Source organism: Saccopteryx bilineata, chromosome 6, assembly GCF_036850765.1.
Source record: "Saccopteryx bilineata isolate mSacBil1 chromosome 6, mSacBil1_pri_phased_curated, whole genome shotgun sequence".
Classification (NCBI taxonomy): domain Eukaryota; kingdom Metazoa; phylum Chordata; class Mammalia; order Chiroptera; family Emballonuridae; genus Saccopteryx; species Saccopteryx bilineata.
Window position 1 is genome coordinate 35975970 of NC_089495.1, and position 11638 is coordinate 35987607.

General features: G+C 56.8%; 1 protein-coding gene across 1 annotated transcript in view; it reads left to right on the forward strand.

Moving 5' to 3' along the window:
- RASA3 (RAS p21 protein activator 3) overlaps window positions 1-7558 on the forward strand; it is a 134588-nt gene extending 127030 nt beyond the window's left edge. Inside the window, exons 21-24 of the mRNA XM_066235808.1 lie at window positions 319-527; window positions 1644-1747; window positions 4476-4659; window positions 6059-7558. Of these exons, the coding sequence (XP_066091905.1) occupies window positions 319-527; window positions 1644-1747; window positions 4476-4659; window positions 6059-6134 (573 nt within the window). The 3' untranslated portion in view covers window positions 6135-7558. The remainder of the gene's footprint in view (window positions 1-318; window positions 528-1643; window positions 1748-4475; window positions 4660-6058) is intronic.
- The last annotated feature ends 4080 nt before the right edge of the window (window positions 7559-11638 follow it).

Consider the following 11638-nt stretch of genomic DNA (forward strand, 5'->3'; position numbering starts at 1 on the left):
CCCAGGAAAGGGAGTGCCTGGGCCAGGCTGGCTGTGGGTGACCAGCTGGCTCACACTGGCCTTCTCAGTCCCCTGTGGCTCCCACTGCTCCTGTGTCCTCCAAAGGGAGGGCTTTGGTGTCTGTTTTCAAGTTCAAGGGCAGCAGAAAGCCCTTTGTGCCCACTGAACTTGTCTGGGCCCCTAAATCAGTTTCAGACCCTCTCCCTGCACCCTTGGGCTTTAGGCATTGAGGATAATAACCTTTGGGTCCAGGCCGGAGATAACGAGCCCCGTGGTTCTTACCGAACGGTCCCCCGAGCCCGGTCTCTGTCTCCTCAGATGTTCCAGGTCATCCAGCCCGAGCGAGCGCTGTACATCCAGGCCAACAACTGTGTGGAGGCCAAGGCCTGGATCGACATCCTCACCAAAGTGAGCCAGTGCAACAAGAAGCGCCTCACCGTCTACCACCCCTCCGCCTACCTCAATGGCCACTGGCTGTGCTGCAGGGCCTCCTCAGACACGGCCCCGGGCTGCTCCCCCTGCACCGGGTAGGGCTGCGCCTGCCTGGCCTCCCGGGCCCTCCCAGCCGCCCAGGGAGGCCAAGCCTAATTATCTGGCTTGTGCACCTGGTTAAAATGCAGTCCCCACCCACTCAGCAAACTGTGCACATGCAGGTTGAGTCTCCAGGACTGTTCTCTAAATTGCCCAGGAGCCCCAAGCCTTCGTGGGCTCTGCTGTCCCTGCTGGAGGTCACAGCCATCTTTGGGAAGTAGGTGGGCAATGAAAGAGGGGGCTCCATGCAGAGAGAAGACCCCCAGGGCAGGTTTTACTGTCTTGTTTCTTCTATGAAGAATCTGGGACTGGTCGCCCCTCCTGATTATACCCCCTCTGGTTTCTCTAACCGACGCCCTCCCTCCTTTGGAAACTGAGGCAGCCCTTCTCGTCCAGCCCCACCATGAGCTGGGGGCCCCCTGGAGGTCATTAGTGGCTCATCTTCAGGCTGGAAGGAGGCCTGGGTCACTCAAGCTCGGCCAGTCCTTGTGCCCCATGGGAGAACAGTTGTGAGAACAGTGACATCTGCTGTTTGTTGTGGTTGTGAATATACCAAACTCCCCCAAAGCTCTTGGAGGTGGGAATAGAAACAGACAGAGGAGCTAAGATTTGAGGTGACCCCCTGCCGGGTCCTGCCCAGGTGTCTGTGACTGAGCCCCATCCTGTCTCCCCAGAGAGGCTGGGTGCTGTGTCGGGGGGGAGGGCCCCTGCTGTACCCTCAGGCAGACACGGGAGCCCACCATAGCCCCAGGAAGGAGAGAGGACCTGCCTGTCCCTACCTGAGACAGCCAGCTGACACTCAGGGCCCACGCCCACGTGCAGGGCTGTTTCCACTCCAGGCCATCTCTATTCACAGCACAGTAGGTCTGCCTGGTGTGCTTGCTGTCCTGGCAGACCTGTGGGTCCTCAGACACCTGCAGTCAGTCCCGCAGATTGTGGACAGTCACTTCTCAATGCTTGTGAATTATTTCACAAACCCCACAGAGACCCCAGCCCCTGCCAGGGATGAGTTCACTGTTGGATCACTCCATCGTCTATAGTGATCTTTAAAAAAAAATCAACACCGTGATTAACCGCATTGTGCGTTCCCTTCTCCTCACTGTGTCGGGCAGCGGCCTCCCAGCCAACATCCAGCTGGACATCGATGGGGACCGGGAGACGGAGCGCATCTACTCCCTGTTCAGCCTGTACATGAGCAAACTGGAGAAGATGCAGGGTAAGGACAGGAGGCGGTCGGCCTCTGGCACACCGAGTGCGGGCAGCGTTGGGGACGCCCGGTCAGGGTCCTGGGGACACAGGGAGCTCTCTGCAGCGATGACTAGGAAGTGCAGGCAGACCTCATCTCCTCGTGCTTTGCTCTGCTACGATTCCCAGAGAAGACGTTTTCATCAACGTCCAGGGAAGACCCTCCGGCAAAAACATCACCCCTCACGGAAGGCACCCATGATAGTTAGCATCTTTTAGCAATAAAATAACCTTAATTGAGGTATGTGTGTTGATGTTGCTAGACATAATGTTCTTGCACACTTAATGGACTAGATCATAATGAAACGTGACTTTTATATGCACCGGGAAACTGAAGAGTTAGTGTGACTCGTTTTATTGCGGTGGTCTGGAACTGAACCCATGATATTTCCAAGAGCAGCCCCTAACGCCCCCTGAGCCTGCCTGGTTTACAGGCGGCGTTATCTCTGAGAGCTTTCTTCAGGTTAGGCATCTATTTGGGGAACAATTTATTACTTGGGGCCGTGATTGGTCAGCACAAACCACACGAGTAACTATCCCATCATCCAGTGCTGCATCCTGTTCCCGGGCTTGTGAAGGTGCTTCATTTGCTTTGCTGAAATCAGTGCGCACACACTTGGCAGTTCCCTACACCTTGGTTTCGTATACCGTATTAAAGAGGAAACACAGGCTGCTTGTCGTGATCCATTCTGGTTTTATTTTCTCCTCCCTGAGCTTAGCTCATAATCTATTTACCAATCCATTCAAGGATTTTGCATCTGATAGGTGGTTTATGGATTCCTCTTTCTTCATGGTCTCAGCAGTTAGAACTGCACCCACCATTCATCATCAGACCTCCTCCAGGGTCCCGGCCTCTCCCAGGCCACTCTCAGCGCTGGGATGGGACTCTTCCAGGATTCACAGGCCTCAGTGCAGACCCGGCTTTGGCATCCTCTGTGAGACAAACTGGGCACGTCAGGCCCCGGGCAGGCCCTGATTCCTCCTCTGCAAAATGGGGCAGCAATGCTACCGACCCCACTAGGCTAATCGCAGGATCGAATGAGATACACTCCGTGAGTCAGTGAGCACAGCGCCCAGGGTGCGGGAGGGCTGGGTCTCAGCCACCTGTGCCCTGTCCTCATCAGCATCACCACCAGGGCTGGGTCTCAGCCGCCTGTGCCCCTGTCCTCATCAGCATCACCACCAGGGCTGGGTCTCAGCCGCCTGTGCCCTGTCCTCATCAGCATCACCACCAGGGCTGGGTCTCAGCCGCCTGTGCCCTGTCCTCATCAGCATCACCACCAGGGCTGGGTCTCAGCCGCCTGTGCCCCGTCCTCATCAGCATCACCACCGTTGTCCCTCCTGGCAGGGCCTTCGGTGAGCCCTCCTCGGCATCTCAGCTGCAGATGCCCGTCCTGGCCGTGAGCAGGAGGATCTTTTTGTTTCTGTTTCTTTAACAAGCTTCACACATTTGCTTAGTCGGGTCTTAGCCCTCTTGACCTGTCCATGGTGGCTGGGACATTCCTCTGCATATGTCCCCTCCCTCTACCTTTATGACAGTAACAACCTCAGCTCACACTTGTGCTGGGTCCTGGGCCGGGAGCCTTGCGTCTCCCATTTCCCAGAAGGGTTAACTGCGGCTCTGGAGCTTAAGTCACTTGCCCAGAGCCAAGCACTTGCCAGCGTGGCTCTGGGGAGGGAAAGCAGGCGTCTGGCTCCAGGGACCACAATCCTGAGCTTCACTTAGAGGGAAGAAGGCTGAGCTCACACTCGGTGCTCTGAGGGCCCGGGGCCCCTCTCGCCTCTCCTCCAATTCCTCCTCTTCGCTCTGCTATCCCTCATGTTTAGAGCCCCTTATCTTGCTCATATCACACTCCCCCTTTCTCTGAAATTTTACATCTTTTCAGTTTTTCTTTGCACAGACTTATGATTTTTCAATTAGAGGTACGATATTCCCGAGTAGGAAGTAAAGACAGTAGAGTGGACACCAGGACTTCCTGTGATAATGAACAAACGGTACAGATGCGGGCAAGGCGCCCCCTGGTGCTGGCTCACCCGGGCCAGGCGCCCTGCAGGCATGTCTCCCACCTGGCCCTCGGTGGCCCTGGAGCATAGGGCCCAGCATCCATGTTCGGGGACGGATGAGAGGGGCTTGGACCAGGTGTTGGGGACAGGAAGGGGGGGGCTGTCCAGTTCTGGTATTGGATGCTTCCTGTGGGTGACTAAAGGCCATAGCATGGTCTTCAGCAAGAGTGAGGTGCCCGAGGAGAAGGTTAGCTGCTGAGCAGGTGAGGCGATGCAGGTCTTAGGAAGCTGCTAGCACAGACTGGCGGAGAGGTGATGTCCTCAAGCTCATCTTCCCAGACAGACCATGTGTGAACCCCCAGGCCCTTGAGCCAGCCTGGCCAAGTGTCCAGGAGCAGAAGGACGTCTGCTCTTTTGGCTTGGTGAGCCGGTGGGGTGTGGACAGATGCAGGTCACCCAGGAGAAGGGCTGATCAGAGAGGGGGCCCTGGGTCTGGGGGCATTGGACCCTCAGAGGCCGCAGTTCCTGGGCCCTGGCTCTGGCCCCACTGGCTCTTCCAGTGCTCTGTGTCGGTGGGACTGGTGGGGATGGCTTGTTTCTGGGCGCATCGCGTGGGGATATCGGAGGACTTCCAGGGAGCGGCCTGGCTGGGCGCCCCGCTGGCACTGACCTCCAGCCCTGTCCCCACGATGCAGAGGCCTGCGGGAGCAGATCCGTGTACGACGGCCCGGAGCAGGAGGAGTACTCCACGTTCCTCATCGACGACCCCCAGGAGACCTACAAGACTTTAAAGCAGGTCATCGCTGGCGTCTCGGCCTTGGAGCAGGAGCACGCCCAGTACAAAAGGGACAAGTTCAAGAAGACCAAGTATGGAAGCCAGTGAGTAGGCAGCTGGCTGTGCAGGAAGTCTCGGCAGGGGTGTGGGGAGCTGGGGAAGAGACTGCAGGAGCCCCAGCGGGGAGGACGGTGCTGGGCCCGCCCGAGAGCCCCCTGCGCCGCGTGGGGACTGCAGGCTTCCGGCTCCTTCAGAGCAGGGCTCCGCCTCCCTCGCCAGGGCCTTCTGGGCGGGGCCCTGGGAGCAGCACCTCTCCTGCCCCTGACTTTCCTGTCCCTCTGCCCTCCTGCCTCCCCAGCTCCTTCACTTTCAAAATTAGGCTCCCCTGGGCCAGCAGCACAGCCCCAGCAAGTTCTGCACCGTTTTCCTCTCCTTTGAGGCCAGCTCTGGGGGCCTCACCTGCATCTTGTGAGGGGCCGGTTGGGGTGCAGAGGTTACAGGCTCAGCCAGGCTGCCCGCATCTCTTCCACCCCCTGCTGGCCTTGTGCCCTCAGGCAGTTCACCTGCCGCTCTAAGGATGGAGGGTGACAGAGCCTCAGGAACTGTTGAAACACTGGGTCCAGCATATAGGACTAGAACAGAGCTCAGAGGCCACCCCTGTCAGCCTCTGCCAGCCTCTCCCTGTCTGCCAGCCTCTCCCTATCTGCCTGGTATTCCCGCGGACCATTGCGGAGAAGCCCACTCACCCACACAGCCTTGGACAGGGTTACTTCTAGTAGGGAGTCATTCTCTTCCCTCTCTCCCTCCCTCCCTCCCTCCCTCTTCCTTCCCTCTCCACTTTCCTTCCTTTCTTCCTGTGAGTTTGATCTGGAAAGAGAAGAGAGGGAAGAGGCTCTGGGAGAGATGCCAGCTTCGAGCAGGCTGAGCACCCAGCAAACACCTCCCAGGTGATGCTGATCAGTCTGCTCCTAGACGAGGCAGCTGAGTCTGTCCTGGCTTCGTAAACATTTGCAGCATGCTCCAGATTCCCTCTAACACCCCTCCATCAGGAGAGCCCACGTGGACCTTCTAAAAATGTTGTCTTTTATTAAACATGGTAAAGCTGCGGGTTGACAATGGGCCGAGAAGCCCAGTCCTACCTCCGGCTGTGCCGGTGCTCAGGCAGCTCACAGGACCGAGCGCCTGGGACCCTGGGGAGCATTCAGCGGGGAGCACGTGCCCTCACGGAGCTCAGGGTTCCCACCCACATGTGGGTGCATCACATCCCTCTACGCACACACATGTGACCTATGTACACTGTGACCAGCATCTCAGTGGGTGCTTCCACAGGCAGCTGTGGGCTTATTCTTTCTTCTTGAGTGTGTCTTTGTTTCTCATATTTATTACAAAGAATACACATCACATATATAGATAGGAAAAGGGCTCTTTAGAAAGTGCAGATGGTCACCTGCGACGGAGGGGACTGTGCCTCATCTTCCCCTCTCCCCCGTTTCCCCTCTGCAGGGAGCACCCCATCGGAGATAAGAGTTTTCAGAGCTACATCAGGCAACACTCCGAGATCTCCACCCATTCCATTTAAAGTCTGGAGGACGTCCTGTCCCAGGATGGCGCCATGAGCTGCACCAGGAAAGCCGCAGTGTTTGCGAAAGAAGGAGACAGACGAGAAGGCAGAGCAAGGGATCCCCGGGATCCAGGCTTCTCCGTCCGCCTGGATGAGAAGCGTCCAGCTCGTGGAGCCCCTGAGACTGTTGCCGCGGTCGCCGTGCACTTTATTCACGCTGGCGGGCAGGTGTCCTGAGCTGGCCTCTCAGCGAGGGCCCCTGTCCCGTTGCACTACAGCTTCTGCTGGCCTCTGTGGCGCCTGCGCTGGGAGCCTGCGCTTCCACACGGCCGGGACGGGACGTTAGGAGCACGGTTCTTCTCCTGAGCCTGCTGTCCCGGCGCTCACAGGCAGGTGGCCTCCCGGTTTCAGCTTTTGCTGTTGTTCCTGGCTGGATGGTCCGTTTTGTGGCTGGAATGTGCAGAACTACACGGAGATCCCAATTTGAGGATGCTCTTTCTATTTCATGGGTACAGGGTTATTTTGCAGAGAGTTCCTAGCAATGAGTATTTTCATACTTTTCTCCCCGGGGTGGAGTCACACCTGCTGGCTGCTGAGACGTGTGCGTGGCCCCCGATGGCCCCTGAACTGCTGACTGGCCGAGCTGGGTGTCCCCACTTCAAGAACAAGCTGTGTTGTTGTGCTGTTAAGCGGGGCTTAAAAGCAGAATCCGCATTTCCCACCCTTGTGGAAGTTAAGGGAAGGTTTGAAAAATAGAAATGTGCATTATTTTCGAGCTGTTTTTCTTAACATTTTTAATTAGCTCTTTGTTAAAAAATAACTTGGAACGTCCAAACCTGGACTCATGAAAGTGGAGGGTGCCACAGGTGGGCGAAAAAGGGAATGGGGTGCATCTCATGGAGGCTAGTTACAGGTCTTCCAAAGAAAACCAAGAAAGGGTAGAAATTCTGAGCTGGAAATGGGAGGCTCTCCGCTGCACACGCGCCCCCTAGGCCCCAAGAACAGTATTGCGCCATGTTTCTGTGGAGCCCTTGGAAGCAAGAGGGGAGGCTGCTTTCTACTGGGGGGAGGGGGTCCTGCCTGTAGGAGGGGGGTGTGGACTGTCTGCTGACTGTCCCCAGACCGTCCTCGTCGCTGCGGGCACCGGCTTCAGAGAGCACTGTTCAAACACACAGGACCACGTGCCCTTGTGCCCGGCTCTGTTCTTGTTTGCAAGTACTGCTCCTCAGGCCGAGTCTCGGGGGCTGACAGTAACAGTACTTGTCACAAAAGTGGTGGAGAAAAATGTTGCAAAAAATAAACTTTGGGACTCACAGCGGTTAGGCTGCACCGAACTGCAATTTTTAACATGGATTTGTAACTTAATGTTTTTGTTTATAAGATACTAATGATTTGTGATGCATTTTACTGGCCAATTAAAACAGACGTTTTATTCTTTCTGAGGACTGGCTTGGTTTCTCAGAAGTGCCCACTGAAAATTGCCCGTGTAGGAGATGAGGGGTATGTGAGGGGGAGTTGGGGAGCTGGCTGGTGATGACAGGTGAGGTTCCTCTGATGACAGGTGGGCCCCCCCCATGACAAGTGAGGTACCTCTGACTGTTTAGGTCCAGCTGTGGGGCTTTGGATTGAGCTGGAAACCATGCTGATCTCGGATGGAAAGGTGGGGGCCGGGCACGGTGAGGGCCGTCAGAGCATGTTCTGCTGGGAACCTCCAGTGTGGATGGAGATGGGGGTCCAGCTCGAGGAGGGTGGGAAAGACAGGCTCTGTCGTGTGCGATGTCTGAGGACTCAGCCGTGGGCTGTGTGCTCGAGGACCAGACAGGCCGGCCTCCCAAGAGAGGAAGAGCAGGAGCTTGCTGGCCTGCAGTGTCGTTGAGCAGAGGTTTGCTGTCCTTGGAAGGGGGAAAAGGGAGGAGCCAGATGCTCAACAGTGGCTCCATTAGGAGATCCTACCTCTGGGGAAGAATGCACCTAATTATTTCATTATTCCTTTCTTTTCTCTATTTGATTTTCATTCAGTTGTTTTTTAAATTCCAACCTGGGTCAGCTGTTCTGAGAAGAATCAGACATTTCTGGGGGTGCTGCAGCCACAGGACTTACGGCGATGGTGGCCATCCATCTTGGGGGCACAGACTTGGGAACTTGGGGAGGGAACTGCTGCTGCTGTTTCTCTCTGGCCCCTCCTGTCTGCTCTGGGCAGGGACAGCTGAGGACTGAGTGGGGGCTGCAGGGGTGGCCACCGGTCAGCCCAGACATGAGCATCCACAGCAGGGCCACAGGGCAGCTCCCGGGGATTGAGATGACTCAGCTGCGCCTACAGGAAGGACCTGGCCCAGCAGAGCGAATCAGGAGGGCTGAGTTCTGCCCCCGTGGGAGGATGTGGAAGGGCTGACAGGAGAAAACACTGGGAGACACGGGGACCAGAAACCCCTCTCCCAGGACCCTGTAGTGACAGGTCACAGTTGGATTTCTGTTTCCAGCTGTTCTTTCTCCAGAAAACCTGGTACCTGAAGAAAAGAGCTGTCCTTAGGCCTTCCACTGCAGTGACTCCAAGATTAGAGCCTTCTGGATGGGAGCAGACACCTCTGAGGAATGTCTCGGCTATGTGAGCGCCACGCCTGCCCCTGCACTGGCCGCGTGGGTTGGAGAGCTGAGGCCTCCTGAGAGCTAAGATGCTATAAGCTTGGAGGAAACAGAAGTGCAGGTGGGCTCAGGGAGCACCTTTGCTTCCTTCTGAATATGTGTGACACCCTAGTGCTAGCAGCTGGCTGTTCACGGAAAGCGCCTGCTGTGATTTGTCCCCCATGGTCTTGGATGATTGAAGGGGAGAACGGGGTCCTCGAATAGCATATCAGCATCTTCCGCTAGGCTGGGTTATGGGCTGACTTGTGTCCCCCCCAAACCCCTGTGATGAAGCCCTGCTGCCAGGTCTTTAAAGAGGCACTGAGGTTACATGAAGTCATGCACGTGGCCCCTGATTGCGTGTGACTGGTGACCTCTTAAGAAGAGATTAGGACACAGACACACACAGAGGGACGACCATGTGAGGACACAGAAGACAGCCATCTACACGCCAAGGAAAGAGGCCTCCAAACCTGAAAAGAAAATGTTTAAGCCACCCAGGCTGTGGTACTTTGCCATGACAGTGCCAGCAAGCTAATACAGACTGAAAATACAGATTAAATTTTTTTTTGTCAGTCCAATTCAACCTTACCTGTTCCTAGACTGCCCTGCCTGCTGGAGCTGCAGCGATCTCCTGCTGTGCGGGGCACGGAGAAAGAGCACCTCCTCACCATGGAGGAGGTGCCCGCGGCCACTTCTGAGTCCTTCGTCCATTTACTCAAGTTTGGTCTGTGTCACCTTTGTCCCCTCAGCCTGCCTGGCCTCTTCCTCTGCTTCTCTGCTGGACAGACCAGCAATGGTCCAGGAGAGGAACCCAGCAAAGCCCACTCTGCAGACCCACAGCCCGGGTGAAGGGCTGCTCTGGATGACCTCTGACCTCTGACTTTGCGGTGATGTCACAGGGGACACTTAGCAACAGAGGCCCACGGAGCACACTCTTGGGCTGCTTACCTCGGGAGAGGTTGAAAGCCATGTCCTCCATCTGAGGCCGTGCTTGAGAGCCGGTTCCTCTTCTTTCCCGAGACCTAAAAAGAGGAGAAGGATGGAGAAGGATGCCACCGCCTTGCATAGGAGGCACCGGCTGGGCGCTGGGGCCCCTCCTTTGGGGGTGGCCGCCGGACACCTCAAGGGGACCAGCGAGATGACCGAACTCCAGAGGAGCAGGAGCGTGGGTGGCTTACATGAGAAGGGGGACCCTCTGAGCCGCGTGCGGAAGCCTGGCAAGGAGCTAGGTAGGGGCCACCGCCTGCCCAGAGCAGCCCCCCCCCCCCCGGTTCCCCTGCCCCCGCCGCTAACACAACCAGCCTGGGGCTCCCGTGAGGCCAGCTTGAGGACCAGGTACCTGCTGTGGGAGCAGGATGAAGTGGGGGAGGACCGACCGGGGCCTTGGTGAGCTCTGTGGACCTGCAAAGCCATCGGACACAAGGAGAATCCCACTTGTTCGGGAGAGCCGCATAGGCAGTGTCTCGGGTTTATAATGAGGCCCTGCTGACAGGGTGTCTTTGAGTCCAGCCTCCGTCTGATTCGGGGCCCCACGGCACCTCCCAGGGCCCGGGTCAGCCAAGCGCCTGCGGGGGATGGCACCACCTGTCCTGCTTGGCACTAATGCGACTTTTAAATTGTCAAGTGTATAGGTTTATACCTTATGTTAAGCCGTGTTTGCCACTCTAGGCTATTTCTAAATATGCTAAATGAGGCCACGATGTGGCCAAAGTGGGGATGGGTCCCGAAACACCCCCAGTCCTTCTGTGGGCCTGCGCCTTGAATGTTAGCCCACACAGGCTCTCCTGCCCAGAGGCACCTCAGGGCCCTTTCCCTGAGCAGCAGCACCCTGAGCGGGCTGAAGGACTGTGGTGGCCAACACAGCCATGTGCTGGGGGCACGTAGCAATCCGTTCTCCTGGGAAGTTCACGCCAGCAAGGGGCCCCTTATGAGGCTGTCGGTAAGCCGAGAATGAGACACAGTAAACGGAAAGACAGCTTGCTCGTTCAAGCCCTAGGGGCGATATTAAGAGGTAGGAGGTGTAAAAATATTTGTTCTTCTCTAGTGTAAAAATCTAAAATATGTGGTGGTTGAGGAGAAAAAGTCGAGATGCTGGTTCAGCCAGCAGGGCAGCCGTGTGACTCGTCCACCTCCCTCTGGTTCAAGCCCCGAGCAGGGCCTCCCTTTCTCACTTGCACAAGAGGAGCCAAGCTCCCAATAGAAGAAATCAACCAAAGACTGCTTAGGAAATGCCGCAGGTAGACCCAGAGGGCACGTCTCCAGTAACCAGCTGGCTGCAGGCTCCGTGTGGTGCATGGCCCTGCTGCGCAGGCCCCAGGGCGCCCAGGCCGTCCTGGAGGAGCCTGAGGACGCAGAGCAGGAGGCTGGTGTGAGGACGCAGAGCAGGGCGCCAGGGCCATCCCAGAGGGGCCCGAGGACGCAGAGCAGGGCACCCAGGCCGTCTCGGAGGGGCCTGAGGACTCAGAGCAGGAGGTGGCCCCAGGGCACCCAGGCCATCCCGGAGGAGCCCGAGGACGCAGAGCAGGAGGCCTCGCCAGCCGCACTGGGAAGGCTGCCCCAGGCTCTGTTCTCCACCTTATAAAGTGGGGGAAAGAAAAATCACGTCCCTCTCTACACTGACTCTTTTCTTCTTGCTGGATACATACTAGGAAGATCTGCCCGGGAGAGCCTTGTGTCTTCTGAAACAGGCTCATACAAGCACATGCATACGCACACACATGCGCAGGCTCATATAAGCACATGCACACACGCACATGTGCAGACTCATATAAACATATGTGTGCACACATGTGCAGGCTCATACATGCACATGCAGAGGCTCCTACAAGCACATGTACACACACGCACAGGTTCATTCAAGCACATGCGCAGGCTCATATAAGCACACGCACACACAC